The sequence below is a fragment of the Nymphaea colorata genome, chromosome 11, assembly GCF_008831285.2.
Source record: "Nymphaea colorata isolate Beijing-Zhang1983 chromosome 11, ASM883128v2, whole genome shotgun sequence".
In the NCBI taxonomy this organism is placed as follows: domain Eukaryota; kingdom Viridiplantae; phylum Streptophyta; class Magnoliopsida; order Nymphaeales; family Nymphaeaceae; genus Nymphaea; species Nymphaea colorata.
Genome location: NC_045148.1, coordinates 11234480 through 11262281, shown reverse-complemented (window position 1 = coordinate 11262281; position 27802 = coordinate 11234480). Strand labels below are relative to the sequence as shown.

Here is a 27802-nt window from a genome sequence, read left to right as displayed (position 1 = left end):
TGGTACAGTAAAAGATGCTAAAGCCGTCTCTTACCAGATCGAACCGATCGGACTTCATGTCCGCCGTATTCACGAGCATGGGCAGTGACAGAGCGAGAAAAGCTTTTATACAAAAAGCACTTACATGTATAATATAAAGTAAATATTAAACTATTTTAATGTAAGAATGAAAAAAAATTGAAAAGCTGGGCAGTTGTTCACACCCACTATATGTGGCTCCGCCACTGACCTAGTGTTGCCCGCATCGCACTCATGCTTGTAGTGACTCTAAGCGCAATAATTGATTTTGATTAAAGATGAACAACGGATCAAATATTAAATTTAATATTTTAAAAGTTAAGACTAAATGTCATGCAAATGTAATAGATATAAAAAAGAATAGAAACAGAAATCCCTAGGTGAAGTACAAGAGCCAACATTCGTAATTAGAGAATCGTTGACAGGATCCTGGATTGAAGGTCCCGAACCGGTTTGGAATGTTCACTGGACGCGAGTCGCGACTTTGTCTGACGTAAAAGATTGGATTGGATCCACTTCGAGTATCCGACCCGTTTCCACCAAATGCAAGGACTTTTTATCGTCCCGCCCCAAGGGAAGCTTCCACTTTTATCTCCCGCTCAAAATAGTCCGCCACCTCGGCGATTCATTCCCATTCCTCGCCACATCAACTTCCACGTCAGCCACTGGGCCCCGCCCTGCTGCATAAAAGGGCCAATGCCCTCACCGGCCGTTCCGCCTCCCCGCTAACAAACCCCCCAAAGCGAAAAAGATCGCCGTCGTCGTCGGAGTCGTTGTTCCATTGCGTTTCTAGAGAGAGAGAGAGAGAGAGAGAGAGAGAGAGACAGATGGCCGGCGGCGGCTTTCCGGCGTGACTCCACAACCACCGGAACTGCACCCAATGGAAACCGTGAAAGCCGTCCGGAACCCGGCGACCGACGCCCTGCTGGCGTGGTTTAAGGGCGAGTTCACGGCGGCTAACGCCATCATTGACGCGCTCTGCCAACACCTCAGGGTCGTCAGCGGCCCCGATCGTTGGCCGGAATATGATCAGGTCTTTGCGGCCATCCACCGTCGGCGGATGAATTGGATTCCCATCCTCCAGACGCAGACGTATTTCTCCATCGCGGAGGTCGTCCTCGCGCTCCGTGACGCCACCGCCGCCGTAGCCGCCCAACGGGCGAGGAAGCAGGAGGTGAAGAGTAGGACGGCGGTGTCGGTGGTGCCGACGAAGACAACTGATTGCAGGAAGGAAGTGGAGGAGGAGGACACGGATACGAGAAATGAGGTGACGAAGGAGACCGTGGGGGAGGAGGAGGAAGAGAGGAGCAAGGGAAACCCGGAGGAGGAGGAGGAGGGAAAGAGGAGTAAGGGAAACCCGGAGGAGCAGGAGGAAGAGAGGAGTAAGGGAAATCTGGAGGAGGAGAGGAGCATTGGGATCCCAGCGGCGGCCGTGGAGAAGGAGGCGGCTGAGGAGCCGGAAAGCTTGGAGTTAGAGACGGAGCAACCGGTCGAGGAGGAGGAAAAGAAGGAAGGTGTCACGGTTAGGGTTTTGGAATCGGAGACCGAATGGGCATCGGATGCTGCGACGACGGATGTGCAGGCGGAAGCGTCGCCTGTGGATCAGGACGTTCCGGCGCCTGGCGATCTCGCAGTTTCAGGTAAGTTTTTTCAACCCCATTTATTTGAAGTATTTTGATAGATAGTCATTTGATCCTCATGCTTGCCGGAGCTTGAGAGGAAGTTGTCTGTAGGGAGGGGAAGTGGGAGAATTGCAGGGGAGTGTGGAAGAAACGCGAGGATTCAAATCGTCCCGCCGAGTGAATACCGGTGCGAGACGATCTAGCCTCAAATGAGGCCTCTGACCAATCGGATTGCAGAACGAGCTTCGATGCTCTCATCAGACATTATCATTCTGTATTGTGCCATGCGCGACATACTTGCTTTCCCGAGTCATTTTGTGTGGAATTCCTGGGGTTTAGGAAGAAGAATTCGTCTCAAGGGCTCCAATTAGCAACCAGAAACGAGCCGAGCGGGCCGTCGTTGACCACGAACTCGGCGGCTAACTCCTAAAAGCGAGCAGCAATACTGCTCTCCCATTTCCGAGTCGCGTCTGTCTTAGGTCTTTCATCTGAACCGGAAGCCCAAGAGCCTCTATGCATTTGGGCTAGAAACTTAGAATATTGTCGGAATCGTCTCGGCCGACTCTACTATTCGGTTGCCAGGCCGAGCTCTGACAGACGGCGCAAGGAGAAGCTTCCCCTGTACTTTTCATGCCCGTTCCGATTCATCTGCCCCAGCCAAAACAAGCGACAGCCAAAACAAGAACACCATCGACGGACCTGTCACTCTCGGAGCCAATCGGGGCACAATCTGGGACAACGCCGTTGCCAAATGATTGGGTTTCCTCGTTCCACCCAATAGAGCGCGAACTCGATTCGTTCTCGCTTGATTCTCATATTTCTCCAGAGTTGACGGAATGACCGACTTAGGACGTAACAGTAGCGCGGGGAACCGTCGTGTGGCATCCACTTTTTCCGTTTTGTTCTTTCCGGTCTTCTTTCCTTTTTCCCACTCTGTTACAACTTGGTGCTATCCGTCGTGTCGTTGCCGGAAGGGAATCGGAAAAAGTTGAGGTCCAGAAAGACCGCTCCGTGCCTTTATGCCCTTGTGGCTGAGTAATGCTGTTAGAGTCCCGGAATGTACGCGATACGTTTCGGATTCTCCTGCCTTTGACAACCGATGCGACTCTTTTTCACTATTATCAAAGTGTTGGGGGAATTTCAAGGAACAAGTTTCGGCCATCTAACTCTTATCCTCCGACTCAAAGCTTTCAAGCTTGATTCCAAGCCCACAATTGCATGTGATTGTTTGAAGAGCATGAATCAGTAGTTTTTTTTTTTTTTCTTTTCATTTTTTAAAATATGGTTGGCAGGAGAATAGACGCCTTTAATACAAATTAAGGTGAAGCGTATTCTTATGTTAAGAGAAGCTGGTTTGGATTATTCAATTTGATACTACTACTTCCTTTAGAATGGTGGACTTTGAAGTCCATTTCTAGCAGACCTGTGCCTTTAATTGGTCTCGTCCTGCTGTGAGCAATGCCCTTATCAGAGCTTCTTGAAAAGTACATAAGCTACCAAGAAAGAAAGACCACCGAAAATTGTAGATCCTTTTAGAAATAAGTTTTCCTTTGCCAAGATTGCACGATCTGCTCACTGTTCGCGAGGTATTTATTTAGTGCGTCTGGTGTTGTTAGGAGGTGTGTGGTGTGGTCCACACGGGCCACGCTAGGCCACCACGCGCTGGTGACTGGTGAGCCATAGGAGCTCCCAAGTGAATTGCCTCGGCCCTCGGCTGTCTTCTCTCTCCCTTGATCCATGTGCCTCCTTGGGGTCACAGAATTCGCGTTGATCTTTTGTCCTCTCCCCTGGAAGACGCCAATAGTTTTGCCCCATGGTGCGAACCCCATCATCTGAGTCGTCGGCACCTAGAAATAGTGCGGCTCGCTTCTGACGATGGAAATTCCTTTGCTGCCTCGGAGCCTGTTTGAGACCCTCACCTTGAAAGCCGCAAGATTTCAGGATCTTCGGTAGGCTGCGCAGGGACTGGGTTTAATGGGAGCAGGTTGTTTGGTTCAGGCCAACCTAACCTCATTAAACATGAGACATTGCTATATTATTGTTATACTGTATAATTTTACGTTTTATAAATTTAACTTAATTGCTTTAATCGGGCATGTTCAAAAAATTTGCAATGGGATTCATAAACGGATTCAATCCATTAACCTGGGTCAGGTCATGGACCCTTGATTGGCTTTGACACTCAATTGTTGGGCCAAGACTAGTCCGTTTAGACGCGCTGAGGTCGGGCCCCAGTGAACGGCCTTGTTACTCTTTAAGGGGAATTTGTTATTCAGCATGTGGGAACAGGGTTTTGAAGTTGCAGCCAAACGCCATTTATGCCGGCGCCTAAATTGGTGGTTCAAGTGAGAGATAGGTCTTGGTTCTAGTGAGAGACAAGTAAAGGGCGTGGGACGGTGGAGCCATTGGAGAATCTAAAAGTCAAGTCATCTGCTGCCATGTGTACTCTTCGATCATCTCGGATCTGCCTTGGCAGCGCCAGGTTATGGGGATTTTTATCTAGCCTTTCCGCTAACCGGATGTGATAGTCGGGGCAACCTTTGGTCAAAGAAGGGGCGTTTGAATGACGCAGAGCTGCCTTTTTTTTTTTTGGGTGAAACTTTGTGAATATTAAAAGCTGGAAGTAGTTAGATTCCATGAGGAGGTATTTTATTTACCTTGTCCATGGTCAATAAGAGAGTGAATGCAGTGTACATTTTCTGGGAGAATTTGGATAAAGTCCAGTTGGAGAAGCCACGAACGTACTTTTTACTAGGTTATCAAGCTGATAATATTTTTTTAGGAAGTTTTATTTTCTTGATATGATTTTGGGAAATATTTTTTAAGAAAATAGGTCTTTCTTCATAACCACATTCAATAGTTCAACTACTTGGGTTAATATGAGTGTGAATGCAGCGATCTTGGGAAAATTTGAAACAACTTACTTTTATGGTGATTTGTTTTTCGGTGGACATTGGGTTTGTTTTCTGTGCTTCAAAAGAAAGGAGAAAGAAAAGAATGACCTCTACCATCTTCCTCAAGCGCATTCTCCAACAGGCCGTGAAAATGACGACATAATCATGTTATCTTGAATTTTATATGTCCTACAGTCCCTGTAGGGCGAATAAAGGCGACTCTTCAGATTAGAGTCCCTACTCCCTATGAGGTCAAGCAGGGCGTCCGTGTGAAACAAAAAGTGGGACATAGTGTCAATAGTCTGTCGCCATGGTGCTGGAGGATGGAGATTGCAGATCGTGGTTGTGCATTATTTGACTCGATTATGTTTTGTCGCTCGAACACTCTTACCCTCCTCTCACACGCGTGAAACAACTAGAAACAGCCTGCTTCTGCCTTAGATGTACAGTTGCAGAAAGTCAAGGAATGAATGAATAAAGCAGGTTAATTTTGGATGTGTAAGAAGCAGGAACTTTCCAGGTCGCTGCACTTGCTTGTGGCCAGCTTTTTTTTCAACCTGTACCTTTGTCAGGCGATCATTGACAGTTTTAGTGGAAGAGAGAGCATGTAGGTCAGGCTGGAACAAATACGGGCTCACTAATATTGTCCGTCTGTCGGAGGCTGGGTCGTTGCTTGGACTTGGTGACGAATCTCTTCTGTTCATTTTCAAAACACTGTTCCTATCGCTTCAGCTTTTCATGTTTGGTGAACAATTACAATTGAAGCCGTCGAAAAAGACAAAAAAGTTTACCCCTTTCTACGGTTGGCGGGGTCCTCGAAATAGGCAACTGGAACGCCTGCTAATGTACAGCGATGGTTGTAGGGAGTTTTCTCTTGGCCTTACTGGAAAGGAAAGTTAAAAAACAGGCCCGCAAATTGTCGTCTGGGTCCTCCTTATTTCATGGAAAGCAGTTAAGAGGCTTTTTCATAGCCATTTATAAAGGAGAGCCGTGAGGAACTGACCCCGATAATTTGGCGCCGTGCTCAGCCCCATCTTTTCATGGTCCCGTGGAGTGTTTTTTATTCTCGAACAGTTTGCCTGTACGGGAATGCACACTTTCTACCCTTCCCGAAGACGAGATTCCCTATGAAAAGTCACATGTATCGTATGAAAAATGTAATCAGGAACTCATATTGTCAAAGGGGCGATTAGTCTCCGTCTAGGAAAGTCAAAAGTCATATATCCTTCTTCATAGAATCGACCGTTTTAACCACTAGTCAAGGCGGGGTTGTTGGTGGTGAATAAAACAAATGCAAGGCACTACCTTACCAACTGTTCAACTGTATGCTGTTGCTGTGACTGTTAATTAGGTCTCTTCCTATTCTGTTCTACTCCTGTGCATTCCTCAATTTGAGTTTCGTCATTTTCACTACCCCAACATCGCTAGTTGCGGTTGAGGCGTTAAAGGAACACGTGGTTCCTAGCAGTTTCTCTTAGAGAAGTAAATTGTTCGAATTCTTTTAGCGTGAAACAGGACGTGAATGCTGATTGGCTTGGGAGTAATTCCCCGGCAAGTGGGGAATGATATTAGGCTTGTTTAACAGCATAATTTTCTTTGTGCACAAAAATTGTTGCGATGATTATGCAAATATCCATCGATCAAAAATTAATGAACAACTGATTTAGGCATTCCAGGGCATTCAATAGTGGCTGACTGCCCTCATATCTGCCCTTACGTGAGCCATAGTTCAGTAAAAACGTGCATGGTCGCTAGCGCGCTTGACTACATCATTTCATGTAATGCAATAGTATGAACTGCTCTTTTAGGTTCTTTTTGTTCACGGTACTTTAGCATGCCTGTTGGACCTGGAGATAGCGAAAGGAAAATTGGGATGACAGACTTTAGATCGAGATTGAAAAATGGCACTAGATATGAGTTTTCATGTTAGGAATTGTTGGTCTGGGTTGTAAAAGTAGTTTTCCTGGGTTGTAAAAGTAGTTTCCCTGGGCGTTCAGTTGTCATCCTTAGTCCATTTTGAGTTCCAGTTAAATGGTTGTATATTTCTTACAGCCGATTTTCTGTTTTGGGTGTTAGGAATCTCAAACAGTCCAATTGCTTTGGAAGATGTTCACACTTCCTCTGAACGTGATGATTGTAATCAAAGGCTGGCAAGGGTCAGGACCACTAAAGGTTTCAGTGCAAAGGAGACAATAGATGGACACATGGCGAGTTCTATACGATTCAAGACTTGTTTTCCCTTGTTTCTTTTTTATTTTACTCGCACATTTGCTTGCCTGTGCGTGTGTTATGTGCGACTGTGCTCGTGTCTGTGTGTGTCGTTCATGCGTCTCTACATGTCTATGTGTGTGCGTGTGTGAATTTATCTAGGTAGATACACCTTGAAGTGCCCCTGATCCTTGTCAGAAGCTAGGCATAAAACCACTCTAATTTTTATTGTATCTTGTTTGCAGGTTAATGTTGTAAAAGGCTTAAAGTTGTACGATGATATATTTATCGATCAGGAGCTCTCCGATCTGCTTTCCGTTGCCAATGAGCTGCGTGTAGCTGGTCAGAAAGGGGAGCTCTCAGGTAGGTTTTCTTTTCCTTTCTTATAACTAGTGAAACGAAATGAGCATCGGCAACTGTTTCAGGAAACAATGCACGAGAGGCTGAGACTAATTTTGGCATAAACTCCTTCTCTTTAACGTCCATAGTGTAATATAGCTGCGCGTTCCTCTCTGAAATCCCTTTTTAATAAATTTATTTGATCAACAACGAGTGGTTAAATATAGTTTATCCAAATATGATCAGCCTAATATAGTTTATCCAAATATGATCAGCCTAATATAGTTTATCCAAATATGATCAGCCTAATATTTTAGCTAGCTTTGGTTATTTTTTATTTACGAGATTAAGCGTGAAAAGGGGGCTATAATCTGAGTGTAGTTGCTGATGCATGATAGGTGCACGAGCATCTTCGAGGCGAAATGAATATTGTGCCCAACTGAGTATTCTTTATCGAGGCTCTTCAATGGAATATGGGAAATCCCAAAGTATTTCTCCTGTCTTGTCAACGAAACTGAATCTTCAGCTGACGATGCTTATTTCGTTCCGGCCCTCCGGGTTGGAACTTACGGAAATTTCTCTCCCACAAGGATGAGGGAGGGAGAGAGAGAGGGGCTCCTAATCGTACTATAGAAATTTCAGATTTTTACTTGGTTATCAAGGAGAATTTATAACAAAATGTAGAGCATTTATTCTGGAGTTCACTAAGCAGAATCCAAAGACAACGTGGATGAATCTTTACTTTTTACTCCTATTTCCCCAAAAGTGTGTGCTTATCTGTGTCCGTGCTCATGTTGTTATTCAATTTGTATCCTTGTTGACTTCTCAGCAATTGTTTTTGGCACGCCGAATTCAGGTGAGACATACATATCCTTCAACAAGCAAGTGAAAGGTAACAAAAGAGAGATGATACAGCTTGGAGTCCCAATCTTTGGCCAGAAGGAGAAGCCAAGTAAATACTTGAATACTTAAGGGTCTCACTTCTTTTTGCGTCCATTTCTGTGTGTGTGCTTATTCCGATTTAACAGATCCTTGAGCTGTTCTTTGTTTGCAGTCAACGTTGAACCAATTCCAGCTGCTTATGAAGCTATTATTGATCGCTTGGTGGCTTGGCGTCTAATACCAGAAAGCAGAAAACCGAATTGTTGTATTATCAACTACTTTGACGAGGTAAACCTTGGAACTTCATGAAGTGTGTAGCACAATTAGGCCAATGCTTTTCAAAGGAACCGCATGCTATAGGCCCCTCTTTAATTGTTCCTATGACCGACTAGCCCCTAATGAAAGTCAATGGAGCTACTATTCTTAACAACTCAACCTATCCCTGTTTGCCGGAATTTATCTTCAAAATCCTGCACCATAGGAGGACCGATATTTGGCACCAGGTAGCAAAATTTTGTGTTTTCTCTTAGAATAAGCCACATCAGCATTCCTGAACTTGGGCTGTTGAGATCGCCTGTCACACCAGCGGTTCCTTCAAGTGCTACATCTTCATTACACCATGACATTCATTGAATATCGATACCAAATATTTAAAACTGTAACCAAGACCATAACCGTTCCCTAGTGCCTATACCCTTTTCCATATGAAGATCAATTAAGTGTTGGACTTGTCAGCAAGTGGAGGCGTTGTGTGCCTCTGACTGCCTCAATTTTATTCCCGGCTTTGCACTTCCATGCAAGGACTGGAAAAATATTTTTGCTCTGCCCCTTCGTCGGGCTGGACTAACAGTAACTGAACTTTTGTGTGCAGGGGGAATGCTCTCAACCATACTTGAAACCACCACATATTGAGCAACCAATCTCTACCATTTCACTGACTTCCGACTGCAAGATGGTCTTCGGCCGAATTCTAATGAGTGACCGCCATGGAAACTACAAGGGCTCGCTGGAACTCCCCCTCAATGAAGGGTATGCGTAGCAACTTGGCTCAAACTTCAAATCTTCCAATCCCTTTCTTCCGTTGAATGCTCAGGTTCAATGCCTTCGCTACCTCAGTTGATGAAATCTCCTTATACTCATCTTGGCCATGCAGGTCACTCGTAGTGATGCGAGGGAACAGTGCAAGCACAACTCACGCGATATGCCCTTCTCCAAATAAGAGAGCTACAGTGACATTCGTCAAGGTTTCTGCAGAGCCCAACAACCATAGTCGGCAACTGGTGAGCACCAAGAAGCCCCTGCTGGCGAGGAAAATGACGCTTTGGCAGGCGAGCGGGCTGCAGGAGAAGGAGAAGGCCCTCTCGGGCAAGTTGGTCAGCAGCAGCCCTCGTAGCTGCAGGACATTAGCAGGCGGAGTCCCCAGGTGGGGAGTCCTCCATGTCCCCTTGGTCTCGGTTGCAGCAGGGTGGCCCCTCATCATCCGGAGGAAGGTACCACCTGCTGGCACAGGCGTCTTCATACCTAGCAAAGCTAACTCGGTTGCGTCCAAGACCAGTCCTAGACAAAGCAAAGCCAGAGATAACCCTGGAAGCAACAACCCTTCAGGTTAAAGCCCTCTTCTTTTTTTTTCCCCCTCTCTTTCTTTGGCTTTTTCTTTTTTCTCTCCTTTTGTTTTTCTTTTTCGGTTGGAAATGTTGATTGGGACAAAGAGGGCAGATCGCAAAGAGTTTAGGAAAGAGGGAGATTGTGCAGAAAAGATTGGGTGAATGTTCTCATTCTTCTCACGTTCACCTTGTGTTATATCATCTGGAACTAATTTCATCTTTGTTGCTTGTGGCATCCAACTTTTCGTTCTTTTCCCTTTATTTTTTTCTCTCGGATGGGAAAAGTTGGTGCTAGAAGGCTCTATCGGATTATCCCAAGAAATGAAAACTCTCAATCTTCTTAAATTTGAAGAGCTTAAGTCCAGCCCCCATGATCAGGTGGACAGACCTCCTGGGGTCAAGCCTTGTGTGCAGGTGCGCATGAAAACAGTCGTCTTTTATGCAATGATGAAGTCAATCACCTACCTCGACATGTTTTAAGATGGTGGAGTTTCCTTGTTAGCTTAACAGAGGTGCCACCTAGTGCTAGTAACTGTGGTGCATATGGGTAGATCCAGATTCCTAGTATAACATGTCCTTTGGTGCTTATAGTTTCCGCTTCATAGGGAACCCGAAACCCGAGTAGACCTTCGGCCCACAGAGATTTTCAAGTTTCTGAGAAGTAAATTTGCTTGTAAAACACTGAAAGCTGGAAAAAAGAAAATTGTGGGCTGATTGTGCAACAGCATGAAATGGCATTTGGGTGATGTCAAAATTTGGATTATGACAAACCCAGTTTTTAAGGGGTCTTTTGGCATTAAAGACATAACGTAAGCGTCTTATGAATTTGCCAATGTAACCCTCAACCTTTGTGATGTTCATATGACACTCATACAGCGTTTGTGCTGCCAACCGACCCTTAGATACCATTTGGTTGTGAGAATAAGTGTTCTAAGGACACTTGTTCGAGTTCTTGTCCAAGAAGACATCTTGTAATTGTGTTCAACGTTTGTTTGCAATAAAGACACAATGTCCAAGTCATCTTGCTAAGTGTTTGTTTAAACCATAGGTCAGACATGTTTAATGCATGCTTTTTATATTTTTCTTTTGTTTTTCTTTTTCTCCCTAAACATAGATACTACATAAAATCCACATATAAATAAAATAAAACGCCTGACAAAACACGAAAAAATAACGTATGAGCAAAGGAAGCTGACTCCACTCTCTACATATATAAATGGCCCAAAATCTATATATAATCGCTGAGTTTCTCCAAATTATGTAAGCTGCAGCAATGGCGAATCTCCCATTGGCAGCCTATACGTCACTGAGCAGGCTAACCAGCAATTCCCTTGCCTCCCATTTATGATTTTCCTGCACACGGCAAAGTCCAACAAACACTTCATTCAGACTGTTCACCTTCGCCCAGTAGGCTATTCTCCTACTTTTCCCCTCCCAAACACAAATGGAATGAACTACCACCTCCTAACTGTTAAACGAAAGCCATGGATCAGGCCTGATGCAATGAGAAAGCCAGAAAAGAATCTTGGGTTTGTACTTAGCTCCCCATTTTGCATTAGCAGAAAGGTGAGTAATATCTTCCCATAAAAGCCTTTGAAAATGACAGATCTTCACTGGCTTACTGTAATGGAGCACATTGTTTCTTTGTCTTCCATAATGACCAAACCAGTACACCACCATGGGAAAACACATGCGTCAGGCCATAAAAAATAACTCTTTCACAGACTGTTCAAATCTGATGAAGATATTAAACTTCCATCCCGTAAACCTCCTCTGCTACTGTGCATCTCAAAACACATTTGATCAACGGATTCCTCAGCAACCTCACATAATGGGCAACAATTAGCTAATTGTACACCAAACCTTTTAATGCGATCAAGGACAAGTAATTTACCGCTAATCGCCATAAACAAGAATCTTTTAGCTCATTGGATGGCATTATTTTTCCGTAAGCAATGACGAATCACTTATAAGGATAATTTTACAAACACTTGGTGTGCTTCAACTGTACCCAGGTAAACAGCATACATGATTTACACAGGCATGAAAATGTATAAATGATTGACACCGAAGAAAAAGATGCATACATTGTCTATGGCAGAAGGTGGACGAGAGGAGAGCAGAAGGTGAAAGTCGACGTGGAGTCTTAGCAATTACTGGCATCCTGCTGACAAAGAAAATCATCAATGAAGAAAAAGTGAATGAGGAGAAAAGGCAAACCAAAATGAAGAAGAAAAACCATCGAAGGGAGATGCTATCCTCCGCTAAAGGGGAACTATCACGAGAGAGAGAGAGAGAGATGATTACCTGCGTGAGAGTATAGCCTGTGATCAAGAGAGAGTGAGAGCGAGAGCGTTTGATCGAAGAGAGTTACTTTCGACCAACGGTCGAAGAAAACGAGTTTCGAGAGACGGGTATGGCATCGGGTTCGGACGTTACAAGTGTGGACAGTTTTTAGAGGACACTCGAACACTTTGTCCTCCACTATTCTTGTCCAGTGTTTGGTGGCTGTCATCCATTTCCAAGGACAGAGCGTTCCTGAAGCGACATGTTACATCAACAAAACGCCCTTTTTAAGGAGCCTGAAAAACTTGGTTCAAAAAATATCTGTTTAAAAAACTTTGGCTTTCAGAAGGCATGGTTTTTCACAAAACATCAGGGTGCCATCTAAACACAATGGAAACGATTCTTCATCTCTTCGCATATCATGCATATATCTGGCTCCCGGAAATTGATACAAGAATGAGGTTCATATCTAAGAGACTTGAGTTCTACTTATGATCTATGAATTAGATGTTCTAATGGGAGGTGTTTATCAATCTGATCAAGTACCTTACCAATCTGAATCCAGCCGCCCTCCCAAATGGGTTGTTCTAATGAGTATGTAAGATTATAGTGTTAGAGGCAAACCGTTGCCAAGTCATTCTCATTAGAAAAAAGTTCGAACAGGTTATGGGTTTGGTCAATTTAGATGAAACAAGGTAAAGCTGGATAAGATAGTCTGGGTTCATGTGTGAAGCATGTGATTAATGATTTTGAAACTAACGTCTGATCAAGTAGTTATCGCTATGTGGGGCATATGATCCAAGGCAGACTCTGAGTCTGTGTATGTAATTTCATGCGCCATTTTGACTATTAACAAAAAAGCCCATGATTAATACAAAAAGAAACTTTTTGTGGGGATAAAAACAGAAACCGAAAAAAAGATTCCAGTATTTGATAAAAGTAAAAATTGTCATTCTGTATATATCTATCAAAAATTGTCATTCTGTATATATCTATCGTTATGACCAGTATACCCTTTTAAGTAGTAAAAAAACATTTTACGTTTTCTTTGTCTTGCTTATAGCGTTACCTTATTATCTTATAAATATTTTATTATCTCTACTTATGTTTAGCGTTACCTCATGCATTCGTATATTTCTCATTATCTCATTAACATTATTTCATACTTATATTTGGCGTTATCTCATACATTCGTCTGCCTATTATATCATGATATTATAAATACTTTTTTGTCTCATAAACATTAACTTGTATTTATGTTTAGCATTATCTCATGCATTCGTCTGCTATCTTTTTATTCCATAATTTTTTGGTTATTTAATAAACATTATCTTATACTTATGTTTGACATTATCTGGTATATTCGTCCATTCATTATCTTATAAATCTTTTTGCTATTTCATAAACATTATCTCGTACTTATTTGTTATTTTATACATATTTGTTATGTCTGCTTGAATATAAAAGTAAATATACATGTTGTGAATAAGGTCCACTCTCAACGTATGCTTGTTGCGTGCACCAGAGTGGCATACATAACTCAGTCTCAGCTCCCGGGTATGTTTGTTTTCCCCATTTCATCTTTCCACTCTTGTTTGATGCCTCTCTTTCACCCTTTTCTCTCTTTTCACAGTACTCCGTTCTTTTGTCCCTTTGGGCAGTAGCAACTGCATTGAGGTGCCCCTTTGCCTTCGTTTCCTCAATAGAATTCCTTCCTGATTTACTAATATCCCAAGCTTTTCTTGTGTTTGTAAGATAACTATGTAATAGCGTGAACTATTAGAATACATTATAGTTAATTCTTAATTACCAAACGAAAAATCGAATGGTAACTTTGGTTTTTTAAAGTCACTTACTCATCTAACTAATGCAACTAAAGTTAATAAGAAAAAAGGAAAAAGTGTTAATGTTTTTCATCATTTAATATCAATTCATATTTTTTTTTCTCTCACTCATTCATTCACTTACCTAATGTATGGCCAGATGACATCTTTTAATCACGCTCACTCACACACTATGTACATATAAAACTGAACCACGGTGATAAGAAAAGAGGGTGATGCCAGCTGATTTTAGCCGTCCGATACCGTCCATTAAATGGTTATGACCCATCCTTAAAAAAATATATATATAATAATCTGGCGGGGAAGTGTCTCGACTCCTCTCTCTCTATCCCTCCCTCCCTCCCTCTCCGTCTCCCCCTTTCCACCCGCCCAAGGAGACATCAACCGTTGCGTGGGGCTCGCTCCCAGTCTCCCCCTTTCCGCCCTAGAAGTAGAAGACGACATTACCGACCGGCGAGCGTGAGACGACCGCCGCTGGACGATATTCCGACGGACGCCGGGTCTGTCTCTCTCTCCCTCCCCGTTTCATCCTTTCCACCCGAGCATCCTTCTTCTCGCCTGCAGAGGACGACATTACCGATCGGCGGACGTGAGACGACCGCCACTGCTCGAGACTTGGACGCTAAGGTTCTTCCCTGTTCAGACCATACCGACCGTCGCCGGAGTCACCATCGCCGCCGCTGGACAGTGGGTTGCCGCTGTTCATTGTTTTCCCCGCACACCTCGAAAATTGAAGGTTTCCTGTTTCGCTGCTCGGGTTTCTTTCTCTCCCGATTGTCTCCAGACTCACCGCTGGCTGCCGGCGATTCCATCTCTCGCTTTCTCTCTCGCGTGAGCGCACGTTCTCGTTTCAGACCGCTATCTTTCTCTGCTCCAAATCTATCTCATGGTATGGCGTGCAAACTTGAACATTTGTTGGCCATAAAGTTTATTAAGAGAGAAAAAAAGTCTGCTGTAGCGCCGTTGTTAATGTTTCTCTGTTCCTATGCTTTCTTCATTCCCGTTATGTTCTGCTTGGTTCAAGTTCTTGTGTTCATTATGATAATTTCCAGTGGAAATCGTCAGGATATCTTCAAATGTTGAGATTTAAAGGGCCGTATGACTTAACCTTTCACTAAATTCCAACCAGGAAGTAGACTGTGTCTCTAGTGGCTTGACGTACCAGGCTCATCCAAGGTCAGCATACTAAGCTGTTGAACAGTGAATTGGCTCGCTAGGACATGTGACTCGAGCAGAAAATGTGTCTGTTCATCTCAACTCGTTTAAGCTCTCTGGTTAAATGTTTTAGTTAATGAGCATTTTGGCGTGAAATCATTAATAAAGAATGCATATATACTGCAATAAAGAAGTCCTGGATACCACTGTATGTCTGAGATCTTCTGTTTGAAACCCATATCTTTAGGTTCTACAAATGGATATATTGTCTTTGTAAGGAAACTATATTGAAATCATGTGTTATATTCTGAAATGGGGTTTTTTAGTTGAAAAGATTCATGGTTAATAATGTTTAAACTCTTACATATAACAAAATTTAACTTGAGTCAAGCTTATGTTCAACTCATTATGCTGATAAAAGATATGAATTAAGAGTCTTAGTTTTTTCAACTTATAAAATTGAATTTAGACATCAAATTTTTATAAACATTTGCCTGTCTTCACTTAATTGTTTTTTCTAATGTTTCTTTCATATTTCTCATCTGTGCTTACAATCGAGTTTGTCTAATAATTTGACTTTCTACATATCTCTAGTTGACTTTAATAGGTTCCTACGACAATATTTGTGTAGTTGATTGTTCAAATTTGAGAAAAAAAAAACATATAGATCTTGGTTGCCAACTTTGTGTTGAAGAAGATCTTGGTGATAAAGACAAGGGAGGGAACTTTGGATGCAGTTATTGGAAGGAAATTTTTAAATGTGCTGTAGCAAGATTGATAGTGCAATTGAACTATGCATAAAGTGTAGTGGTAGGCCATGTCAATTTGAGAAGACATTTTTTTATTCGTAGAAAGTTTTGCTAAGACAGGTCGATTTGGGGATGTCCCCATATCTATTTGAACTGTTTTTAATATGATTTTGTTTTGGTTGTTCATTTGTGAATGTTAGCATTGTGCAACATGGAGAATTTGCTTTGTATTACACGGATTGTGCAATCAAGCTATGCATTGAAGGTAATGTAAGGACAAGTAGATTTAACAAGAGACGGTTTGCATGTAAAAGATATTGTTAGGAGAGGTCGATTTGAGGATGATTCTACATATATTTGAGTTTTCTCCAATATGATTTCATAATTGTACATATCTTGCATTATGAATACAACTTAATTGTAGTTTGCCTCTGTGTGTGTTTGTAAGATGTTAACATGAGTTGAATTAATTTTTATGTTGTTGTTTACTTATTTACTTATTATTTTTGCTGTTCTTTGTCAAATTTTCTATTATTTTTATAGATATTATATATATTTCAAAATTTTGATTTTGAATATTATGGTGAATCATCATAGTCTCAACGCTTCACATTTCCTCATCACATCTAACAATTATTCGTGATACAAAATGGTCATGATCTGCTATTGTCCTTTGCATTGCATTCTGGTGCTCTTGTTGTTAAGGGATAACTGTGTTATAATTATGTCAGCATGCTATGATTTTTCCATTGATGTAGGCTGGATAATGTAGTGACTGGTTTTTTTCCTTGATTGCTTTTTGCATGCCTCAGATTTCCTACACATATGTCTGAATGTTTGGATGTCTCGTGCCAATTTGGAGGACTATGACTTATTGTTTATTTGTGCAGGTTCATTGCTCAACTGGAGTTTGATTTGTCTTGTTAATTTGTTGGCTTTTCTCATCATACAGTATACTGGTCAAAGAAAAGCCTCTCCGTGTTTCATTTGTGTATCTGCGGTCTGCTTCCATTCTTCTTCATGGTTTTAATGAGAAGCAATGGGAAAACCTGCTCTTCAGACCACCAATCTAAACTCTTTCATGTACACCCTTACGAGCCACAAAATGACACAGAAACCTCTTTGAGAGAGGCCTTCTCTTTAGTACATTCAAGGCTAAAACCACCATTCTCACCATCCCTTCTCTCACAAACAGATTACATCCTACTCAATAGGGCGCTTCTCTATGGTATTTTGACGCAATCACCATTAGCCAGAATCCACTACACTCATCTTTGTGCTATTGTCACAGATGGATACAAGTTCTTTATAGGGTTGCTCCTGAAAATGGTGAATGACACATACATGAAACTCCTGCAACCTGTGAAGGCCCAGGTGTTGTGGGTATGTGATAGACTGATTGATGCTGAAGCTGCTGGGATCGATGAGTTGTTAGTTTATCTGTTGAGACAGATTATTGGTGGTGATTACAGCAGTGAGAACCTCTGGTTGTCGAATGAGCTCATTCTGGTTTTGAGACGTAATTGGGAATGGGTTTTAGGTCATGAATTTCTGGTTGGTGCATCTGTGTATAGTTTTCTCCGCCTTTTGGCGGATCACTATAGATTAGCAAGTCAATCAGTTGATGCCCTTAAGCAGAATGAGTTAGGATTCTGCATCATGGTGTTGAGGAAGCACTTTGGTATGTGCCTCAGCATAGGAAGAGACCTTGTTCGCCTACTGCAGGATGTAGCAATCATTCCTGAATTTCAAACCCTTTGGATGGACTTGCTTACAAATCCAAGCGCCTTTGGGGTTCTGGGGTTCTCTGATATCTCACACATTTATCGGATTAGGACTTCAACTCGGTATCTTTCATTGAGGATCACACCTGAAATGGAGTCCAATTTGAGGTTCTTGCTTACGAATGTTAAATGGGGCAATCAGAAGAGGTACCAGCTTTGGTTCAAAAGCAAGTTTTTGTGTAGCACGGAGAGGGAGACTCTCGTTCCTGATTTGGTTCGGTTTATATGTTGTGCAGTTCATCCTTCCCCTGAAACTCTACACTCCAATGTGATCTCAAGATGGGCAATTATTGGTTGGTTGCTCAAGTGTTGTATTCATAGGCATTATTATGAAGCTAATGCAAAGCTTGCTATGTTCTATGATTGGTTGTTCTTTGATGAGAGAGTGGATGATTTCATGAGTCTTGAGCCTGTTATACTCTTGATTGCAAACTCCATTCCCCAGTATGTTGACATCACAAATACCCTTTTGGAATTTTTGTTTCTAGTTATGGATAATTATGATGTTAGTAGAAAGGATATCATAGTCAGTGGCGTGTCTAATTCTTTTGGCGTATTGGTCAAGAAGGGGCTTGTTGATTTAATGAAATTAAGCTCTTGCTCTTTGTTGTTGCCATTTTTGAGGGATAGGCTTAGGTTTTTCTGTCAAGGCCAATCCCTGTATGACAGTGAATATTTACTTCTAAAAAAAAGGCGAGTTTTTGTTCCGTCGGATGAAAACAAATCAGCAAATGTTCACCCTAAGCCGGTGGATGGTATTGGAAACAACAAAATGCTCCAAGTGCAAGACTACTCGTAGAAGATTTGCTACAGGCTTGTATAAACAGCCCAATGTCTTTTTGTTGGTAGTTTCTTGTCTGCTATTTATCATCTCAAAATTTTGATTCATGTTTTGTACTTGCAAGTGCTGTACCTCTGTCACTTGATATGGTTCTTATTTGTATTGTCAGTGTGTACAGGAAGTCCTCTGGATCTTGGTTTCTCTAACATACTGGCTGTCAATTCAAATAATTTTGAAGAGATTTGGAATCCATCAACTTCAGAAGTTCAAGGTATAGCGACCAGAAATTTCTTATCTTATTTTTACTTCAAATTAGGGTCATATTGATTTATTACTCTATGGCAAGCAAATGCTTAAACTTGGATTGTTGATGAATCCTTGGTTCCAGCTTGTAGAATGTTCTGATTATTTTACTATTGAACTAGAAGTGTTAAAGATATTTCTTTAATAAGATTACAAGGGTTAGATAATGTAAATCTTCATGGCAACTGTCTTTCTGTCTGTCTTCCATCTTGAAGAGTAAGAATGCTTTCAGAACTTGCACATTTTTGCAAAATCTTTGAGATGAATGTTATCCTTGTGCGTGTCTGCTTGTGGAATTAACTAATTGGGGCTACGGATCTCTCTCCTATCTGTCTCTTAATTAACTGTTTTAGAAGTGCCATTTGCTTCTTCATGAGTTGTATATCATGCATTTTGCAGGTAGCATTCCCGATTGTTGGAGGGACATTCACAAAATTCCTTCTGTTGGCAATCCCCAAAATTTTATGCTATTATGGAGTTCTTTGCTTTTCTCCAAATTAATTTCATAAAGTTGTTACTTTAAGGGGCACTTGATGGACAAAAACGACTTTCAGGTGTCCTTCTTAGGAGTTCATCTTCGCCGTACATGCTAGCAAATTCACAACTCTCTGAGAATTTTTTTCTCTTTCACAAGGTCTTACTTACGGATTTTCCCTATTGTTTTATCCCTGAAAATAGGTCTGGCTATTTTTTGTATAGATAATTGTGCACATCAAATGGTTTCTCCTGTGAAATTGTTCCTGTAACGAGATATGCCCTTACTGACAATATTTTCATAGAGAGCAAACAGGTTTTGAGGAAAGGTTTAGTTGAAATGACAGGGCTAGTCATGCATACCTGTGTCCAAGTTATCACAATCCTTGACCAGGTTGAACAAATTTTTTTTTTTTTAAATGGTGCCTTTTTTATGTATTTTCTATCCTGTTATCAAGGCTCCTGTAGTGTTTTCAGGTCCGGTAGTTTAACATTTGTGTGTTTCTCCTAGCATTGCCCTTGCATTTAGGAGTATCACTGGTAAAAGAGTGCTATTTTTGGTTTCAAAATTGGCCTTTTCTTATACATATGTCAAATTATTTTTCATTTTGGTCCACGAAAAGAGCAAAAATCTCTACTATATTGTACAAAAATAGTGGATAAGAAAAAAAAAATGCATGTGATTTGGTTTTCCATAAACATTTCTTTATTTAAGACTACATTTCATTAGAAAAACTACTTAAATACATCTTTTATTCTTTTTATTATGTATGAGACAACTTTTTTGAACATGAGATTAAACCTAAAAATACTCTCTATACAGTAATTGTTCCACATTGCTATGATATGGCTTGTTCTCAGCAAAAGCTTAAGAAAATTCACTCTTTTTATTTGATGATACATCAATTTTTCATTTATTGACCGCTTGAATCCAAGAATTTTTTGAGACCCAATTCTACTGAACCTTAAAAGAGACAGATTGTATGATATTTTTGATATTTTTTAAAGTTGTCATGGATATGCAAACATAAAAAAATAGAATTATATATATACGGCCCCACTAAACAAAATTGCCAGTGCCACACAGTCCATAACCTTTTAGCTGAGATATGCCATCTCAGAACAAGAATATGGTTTGAGAACAAGAACATGACTGCCAAGTGCCAGTTCATTGTAACCAGAAACTGCATAATGAAGCTGTTGCCATGGTAATTATATTGTATTAATGCATCACAAATGTTACTCTGGAAACATAAATTGCATTCTCTCCCTAGTGACCTTCTTGAAGGTTTGACAAGTTCTGGTTCTGGATTTCATGCTGTTGGTGGTTTTATGGTCCCTTGATGCCTATTTGATTTGTCCCTTTTGTTGGCATGCATGTCTTAGGTCGTTTCTAGGGAATACATCTTATAGAACACCTTGGGCAGGTGTCTGTTTGCTATGTCGCCAAAAGTCTAACCATGACGTTGGGGATCAGATGATGAGAAGGTGTGCACTCTAGATTATTTTTGTGGGTGCATTAGCATCGGTCATTCTGAGCTGGTTTTTCTTTCCTTAGTTTTGAAAACTTTATCCTGTTTGGGTTTTATCCTTGTTTTCTTCACATTAATACGAGTTCTCCATCAATGTTAGGGTAGATCGTCCTTGAGACACTTGACCAAGAAAAGAATGTTACATTCTTTTGTTTTCTGGGCCTAGCAAGTGAGAACGTCAAGTCATTACTTTATTATGTGCTATGCATTGTAGTTCTCGTTAAATAGCTTTTCTATGTTGGAATGTGATGACAATTGCGCAAGTTTGGCCATCTTTAAGGAAACCTTCTCTGAATAGAAAATAGTGACAGTTTTTGAAGTATTTGAATGCCGCTGGCTGTATTATTTACTGGTCTGGAATTTGATTGCAGGATTCCAGGTGGCGCATGTTTCACATCTTTGTGAGAATGAACGAGTTTTTACAGAAAAACGAAAGAAGTGGTTGCGCTGTGATTGCAATGGTGAGAAAGTGGGTATTTGCAGGTTGTATGAAATTGACATCTGAAAACGTTGTACAGCAGTGGCTAATGTTTCTTTGCAAGTGATGTTGATTTACTACCCGACTCAACTAGAATGTTTGTGTTGACTGCTGAGAAATGTACGAAATGAATAGAATGCCAACCTTCAAAACCGGTAAAATATGGCAATACGTCAAACTGGTGTATAGTTATTTCATCCTGTCCCTTTGTTTACGTCAGTTGCGAACTTGGAAATGCCATGCCCGATCTTGGGATGAAGATGGATGTGGAATTATGCATCGTATAGTTATTTCATCCTGTCCCTTTGACTTAAACATTGGTAACCCTCATTTGTAGCACAAAGAGTTGACACCCTGAATAATCGAAATGAAAACTGGGCACTTGCCAGCCCTTGTTTCAGAGCATGAAACATACACCTGGTTTACCCATTCCAAGTGAGCGAGACCAAGAGGGTTATCGGACAGCCTGAGCCAAAGGCCGCTTCCCTCCCTCCCCACCCTTCCTTAGTTCAATTGGGTACTCCAACTTGCACATAGTTCTTCTGAACTAGAGACGTGCCTTCAACCCGCCACCCGCCCATGTGAGCTATGCCCTTTAGGGCTTGTAGCTTGTAGATTACCCATTCATTGCATGTTACATGAGAGGTCTTACAATCTGATCTGATAGTAAGTGACTCTACCATTCTCACTCGACGACATGAATTCAGTTAGCCTTCACACTGAGCTGCTCAAATCGGGCCAAAGGTGCAGAGAAATGCATCACTTTTGAATCTCATAGCTTGTTTAACTTTTCAATTTTCCTGGTAAGATGTTTTAGTCTACAACTAAAAATTGTCAATGTGATTAAGCAGTAAAAAGCCTGAGTATGTACAACTATCAAACATTATTAAAAACTTGTGTACACAACCTTTGCCAAGTCATTTTCATAGCAAAAAATCGAATGTGTTATGGATCTACTCAACTTAAACCAAAGAAAGTGGAATCGGTCAAAAGAAACATAGTACAGATAGAAGCAAAGGGTTGGTCTCATGAGGGGAGTCTTAGCTGCCAGATGAACAGTAAGGTTGGATTCCCTTGGGCATCACTTCATAAGGTGAAATTCTATCACTATAAAGGTTTAAAACTGAGTTACTATCTACTTGAAAAAGAGAAATACACATGAAATTGGCAAGCATTCATGATATGCGGAGCCAGCTATCCCACATTTTAATGCAGCAGAGCCACAAGTGGATTTTACTGCATGTGGACTGGTGTGGGCAGTTGCCCACATGGTCTTACAAAATTTATTCACATATTAGTTCTTCTTGCATATTTGCTTATTTATATATTGGTGTCTCTCAATTATTTACTTATTTATGTACTAGCACTTCTTCATACTTTTGCTAAGTATTTAAAAGGTTTAAAATTTTTTGAATTAGCCGAAAAGTTTTGGCTCCGCCATTGGTACGATAATAATAATATCGTGTTGTTGGAACATATTTTCTAATATTTTAATTTAAAAATAATGTTTTTAATCATTAAAATATTTTATATAAGATATACATTTAGCATTTAAATAAGTATTGTGTTCTCTGATACATTTGTATTGAGGCGAACAATACAACGGTTGTCCTTCTAAAGGGTCGGGTCAGTCATTCCTAAATCCAAACGGGGGTTACCACTTTCGCTCTGCGAATCAAACCTCTCACCTTCAGATCCGAACCGCAAGTTATCATCTGGTAGGGTTTTCCACCCATGAGGTATTTAAACCCTAAAAAAGATGGACGACGGCCTTCGCAGCGTTTGGGTGAAGGGTTTTCCCGACAGGAGAAGAAGCACAGTGCCTCCGCTGCTTCCTCGGAGACTCAAACATGGTTCGCCTCTCCCTCCTCTCTCTGTAACTTAAAATTCCCATGGAGGAATCTACATTTGATGCTGTTGCATCAGGAAAACTCTTGCCTGGAATCTAGATTTTATTCGTGGATTTCGTGGTTCAAGATCCTAGTTATAAGACTGTCATGATCTGCTATTTTCCTTTGCCTGCAACGTGGTGCTTTTGCTGTTCGTGTTAGATTGGGATCTGTTACGGTTTTGGGATTAGTGGTTACGGGCTTGCCTTTTTCCTATAAGGATTTAATGCTCTGTGTCAGATTTTCCCTGCTCAATACCTTGTTATTTTCTAGTGTTTTCAGATCGGTTTCTTCACAAGTGCACCCAAATCTGGGAAACACGGGGTTTTCGGTACCTCTAGACCCTCCCGTTTTTCGGGACATTTGGTTTAGTTTGGGGCATACGAAATTTGTTTTCTTCAATTTGTTTGCAGTGTGATTTTTTAGTTGTTTCAGCTTGAACATACAATTGGAGATTCCATGGAAATGGATAGAGGCAATGCATTAAAACTGCCTGCGTAACTATGTATGCCGTTAAGTTCATTAATCATTATGCAACTATTTTCTGGCGTCTAGGTCATCTTTCCCTTTTCTTTCTTTCAGTTGAAGTCTACGAGATTAGTGTTATATCATTTCCTGTATGTTTTCCTTTTTCATGTGGTCTGGAGCGTGGAAGAGGTCAAGTGTGTATAGTAAGGACACGGAGACATGCATCAGAGTCTACATTTGTGTCTGAAGCATTGAATTAGAACTACTTTTCACTCCTAATTTTTTGTTGTCTTGCTTAGGAGCGTTAGGAGAAATAATTGCGGCCCTCATTGCTTCTTTTAGACTAAGTATCCACTAAATCTCTTTGTAATATGGTTTGGAATCTGGATAGCTAGTGGACTAGCTATACCAGCAGAGTAGTTAGACAAGGCTTCTTATGTAGGTTGTTGAAGGTTAAGTTATTGGCATTTTTCTCGTTTCTGTTGGTGTGTGTATAATTAAGCTGGATCCTGTGCGATCAATTGGCAGGATATGTGATAGATAATCATGATGGAACCTTGCCGTCCCTTGGTCTAACATTTTTGTTGTGTTTGTGATAAAGGAATTTGTGTTTCCGTAATTATATTAATAGAATGATCTGGAACTTGTTTTCTGTGTTTGTCAGGTGAAAATATTGAACTGACTCCTCTTTTGTTTGTCTCTTTTTATTGTCAATCTAAAATCCATTGAATACTAATCCCTCTGTTAAACTTTTATTTTCTGCAATAGGCACGAGGGTTGAAGAAGCATTTGAAGAGGCTCAATGCTCCAAAGCATTGGATGCTTGATAAACTGGGAGGAGCATTTGTAAGTAACTGGCAGAACCAATCAACTTCTTCGATAACTATTTTCTTCATTGTTCACACTTATCAATCCCATATCATGTAATAATTTTTTCCTTTGCAGGCGCCAAAACCATCTTCTGGACCACACAAAAGCCGTGAATGCTTGCCTTTGATCCTTATTATACGAAACAAGCTAAAATATGCTTTGACATACAGAGATGTTGTCTCCATTCTGATGCAGCGACTTGTAACCGTAGATGGAAAAGTACGCACAGATCAAAAATATCCTTGTGGGTTTATGGGTATGTTTCTTTGGGTTTGAACGCCCCTTCCTCCCTCATTTTCGAAAGACATACTCCCACATGCACATGGTCACATGCCAGTTCTTGTATTTATTCTGAATGGTTTTTTGGAACTAACCTTTTCCATATTTACGTACAGATGTTGTATCAATTCCAAAGGTAAATGAGAACTATCGACTCCTTTATGATACGAAGGGTCGCTTCCGTCTGCAGTCAATAAAGGATGAGGAAGCAAAGGTATATTCTCTCTTGGTCCTTTTTTTTCAGCTGTTATCCATGCTATTCTGTCGTTGTTTTTAGATGCCACAGCATTTTAATGTTTCCTGTGCCATGAGATGAGCTATGTTCGACAAATAAAAGCAGTTTTAGATTTCAACACATTGCATTTTGTTGCCAGACCTGATCAAACGAAGAGTAGAGTACCTTATTCGGGGTTTGGGAATTTCTCATGTTGAGTCCTTGCAGTTCGAGTTGTCAATTACTTTGTCATGTTTCATTAACTGTTGCATATGCCACTTGTGTAGGCAACTGAATGTTTTCTATTTGCAGTTCAAGCTTTGCAAAGTCAGATCGGTACAGTTTGGTCAAAAGGGCATCCCATATCTGAACACTTATGATGGCCGAACCATTCGGTATCCAGATCCCCTCATCAAAGCAAATGACACAATTAAGCTGGATATTGAAACAAACAAAATTGTTGACTTCATCAAGTTTGATGTTGGAAACGTTGTCATGGTAACGGGTGGTAGAAATCGTGGCCGTGTTGGTGTGATCAAGAACCGTGAAAAACATAAGGGAAGCTTTGAGATCATCCACGTTCAAGATGCTTCTGGACATGAATTTGCCACAAGACTTGGAAATGTTTTCACAATTGGGAAGGGAACCAAGCCGTGGGTGTCTTTGCCCAAGGGAAAAGGTATCAAACTCTCAATCATTGAGGAAGCAAGAAAGAGGAATGCGGCAGCAGTGGCTGCTGCTTAATATTTTTTCTGGTAGGGGGACATTAGACACCTTGGACAATTTTGTTTCCCATTGCCTTTTAATATGAAGGTTGTGCTGTATGACATTTATTAGTTTTTGTTTCGTTGTCATTGTTGAAGATTTTGAATTAAAATTTGAATTTTGAATCATGTTACACATGGCGTGTTTCTCGTTCATATCTTGGAATTTCATCAACCACAACAAATCATGTAATTCACACGTTTCTGTTTTCTAAATTTAATTTGTGCGTTCCAGCTGATACAAGTTTCTGTATTTGCTCCTTTCGTTGAGCATATCTGGTAGTGGTTAACAGCACGGGGCTATAACTGCGGCCGGGTGTTGAACTCTCGATGTTTTTGGGTGGGCTTTCTATTTGCTGATTGCAGTTTCCCTGGTTGTGGTTTGGTTGTGGAAATTTGGGATCCGACATGATGCTCATGTTGGAGATTTCTTGGAAGTGGCCGACTGGCTTTCCTAGTTCGAGTGTACTTGAAGCTCCCGTTCTTGATTGCAAAGAAAAACTTGCTGGATTAGCCTTTCATGAATACTTTTGTCAAGCCGATGTTTTTAGCTGCTCCTGGTCAGGGGCATGAGAGTTGAAAGGACGAGGGTGGACGATGAAGAAAGGATGGCGGAGGAGGTGTCTGTCCTTAGACCATGAGATAGATACTAAGGAGAACATTTCCTCTCCTCACACTGCTCCTTGAACAGGGCAGTAACAGACGTATACACCAGCTTGCTAGGTACAGCAATCGTTGGAAGCACAGAGCTGAACCTTTGTTGCAGGTCTAAGCGGTTTAAGCAAAGTCCACTACTGATGGATGAACTGATAGGCCTGCGGATACCTTGGTTGTTAAATTGGACCAAAATTGCAAACCTTGATTGCAGCTGCCCGTTCTTCATGAGCACTCTGAGGCGTCAATTGAAACCCCATAGGCATCAATCGGAAAGTCATAGCCATAGCAACGCTTGGTTCCCAACATCATGCTGGGCCGTAACGAGCAGCAATGCCAACCGGACCCGGACCTGCTACAGGAGACAATGTGGAGGTTAAAGGTCATTATCACCCCCGCAATCATCCCAGGGGATCTGCACTTCCGCCCAGACCTGAGTTCTTTTCTGCTCTTCCTTCTTCACTCCACTTCAGCATAAACAATTTCTCCCTACAATATCTCCGTGATAGAAGCCCTGAATTAGGAAATTCTATCAGGCCTTTCATACTTGTAACTATTCTGCAGGTGCAAAATGAACCAAGCTGCTTGGAGGTAGTAGTTCTCAAAATCCACATTTGCCTTGAAATATGGCATATAGAATGTTGAACCCCAATATGATTAACCTTGTATCTCACACCAGTCGCCCTTCACAACCCGTGTAAAAAATCCACTTGGATTTAGGAGTACCCAGGTTATCCATATGCTGCCACGCCATTCATTTTTTGTACCTCTAGTTCTTAAGGCCTCCCATATAGTATGCCTGCTAATTATCTTGGAATGGTCAGACCTCCAGGTTAGAATGTTTTCAAAATCGTTGCTTATACCATATTTCTCATAGGGGAGAACGTGCAGATCTTTGGACCAGGAAGTATCAGCAAATAAGCTTAGATGCTTCATTCAGAAATAACACATCTATTAGTAGGCCATAGCTTAGATGCTTGGGAAACACTTTTTGGTTTGGCGACGACTTTTATTTGATAGGCAAGCTGGGGTTATATTTGGATTCCTACAGGTTTAGTCAGTATAATAAAATCAAATACAATGCGCCCCTACAATGAAGGTTTTGTCCTTGTTTTTTCCTCCTCACAACTTCCATCATAAAATTGCACACACATCATAACAAATTCAGTAAGCCTGTACATGTGTATTTGACTTTGATCACTTTTCTTCGTGTAAAGATAACCACAGGGAGGGACGAGGAAGCCCAGGAAAACCTTCACATGGCAGAACAATATCTAAGCTTTGAAATTGAGGAAGAAAGTCAGAAAGAGAGAATTTTGACTTCATCCAATTTTGAGGTGAAAGTTCACCGGAGGACAGCTGCTCATCCTAACCATGGAGTTCCCCCTGCTCTCCAGCGCATTCCTGACAATTATAGCGGTCACCTTTACTGGCTTCCAAAGTTAAATATAGAAGATGGGCAAATTCTACCGAACACAATGTGCCACCCTTCATTTACGCTGATGCAGGCTCCCCTGAAAAAGATTATAGCCGGAAGACCACATTGCCATCTCCCTGCAAATAGAGCGTCCAAGATAAGCTTTTACCAGCCTTTGGAAGAGGGGTCCATTTATCCCATTTCTTTCCCCATTTATCCCATTTCTTTCCAGTCAATACAGATCAATTTGCCAGTTCACCGGACAAGATTCTAAATGTCTTCCGATCTACCTCC

The 27802-nt window shown here is 41.2% G+C and overlaps 3 protein-coding genes and 1 long non-coding RNA gene across 11 annotated transcripts; 3 read left to right on the top strand and 1 right to left on the bottom strand.

The window, feature by feature from the left end:
• The first annotated feature begins 727 nt into the window (after positions 1 to 727).
• Positions 728 to 9802, top strand: LOC116264167 (RNA demethylase ALKBH10B). The gene is made up of 7 exons (XM_031644232.2): positions 728 to 1658; positions 6611 to 6741; positions 6988 to 7105; positions 7938 to 8033; positions 8136 to 8251; positions 8835 to 8992; positions 9117 to 9802. The coding sequence occupies exons 1-7, from the start codon at positions 899 to 901 to the stop codon at positions 9571 to 9573; spliced, it is 1836 nt and encodes a 611-aa protein (XP_031500092.1). The 5' UTR covers positions 728 to 898; the 3' UTR covers positions 9574 to 9802.
• An 832-nt stretch (positions 9803 to 10634) lies between these two features.
• Positions 10635 to 12145, bottom strand: LOC126410524 (uncharacterized). 2 transcript variants are annotated; one of them, XR_007574637.1, is made up of 3 exons: positions 11875 to 12145; positions 11029 to 11731; positions 10635 to 10920 (listed from the first exon to the last, which is right to left on the bottom strand). It is a non-coding gene; the product is annotated as an uncharacterized LOC126410524 (long non-coding RNA). The 2 variants fall into 2 exon arrangements; XR_007574636.1 differs by having other exon boundaries at positions 10635 to 11731.
• A 1888-nt stretch (positions 12146 to 14033) lies between these two features.
• LOC116264456 (uncharacterized) lies at positions 14034 to 21210 on the top strand. Of its 7 annotated transcripts, none has more exons than XR_007574757.1 (4): positions 14034 to 14586; positions 16492 to 18437; positions 18869 to 19103; positions 20847 to 21210. XR_007574757.1 is itself a non-coding variant. In XM_050080626.1 (3 exons), exons 2-3 carry the CDS (start codon positions 16622 to 16624, stop codon positions 17635 to 17637), a joined length of 927 nt encoding a protein of 308 aa, XP_049936583.1. In that variant the 5' UTR covers positions 14034 to 14586; positions 16492 to 16621; the 3' UTR covers positions 17638 to 17758. The 7 variants fall into 7 exon arrangements, 1 of the variants encoding a protein (XP_049936583.1); XR_007574758.1 differs by lacking the exon at positions 18869 to 19103 and having other exon boundaries at positions 16492 to 18198; positions 18345 to 18437; positions 20847 to 21205; XR_007574759.1 differs by lacking the exon at positions 18869 to 19103 and having other exon boundaries at positions 16492 to 18198; positions 18336 to 18437; positions 20847 to 21205.
• A 1471-nt stretch (positions 21211 to 22681) lies between these two features.
• On the top strand, positions 22682 to 25571 carry LOC116263745 (40S ribosomal protein S4). The gene is made up of 5 exons (XM_031643511.2): positions 22682 to 22806; positions 24079 to 24156; positions 24256 to 24436; positions 24576 to 24673; positions 24986 to 25571. The coding sequence occupies exons 1-5, from the start codon at positions 22804 to 22806 to the stop codon at positions 25415 to 25417; spliced, it is 792 nt and encodes a 263-aa protein (XP_031499371.1). The 5' UTR covers positions 22682 to 22803; the 3' UTR covers positions 25418 to 25571.
• Positions 25572 to 27802: the final 2231 nt, after the last annotated feature.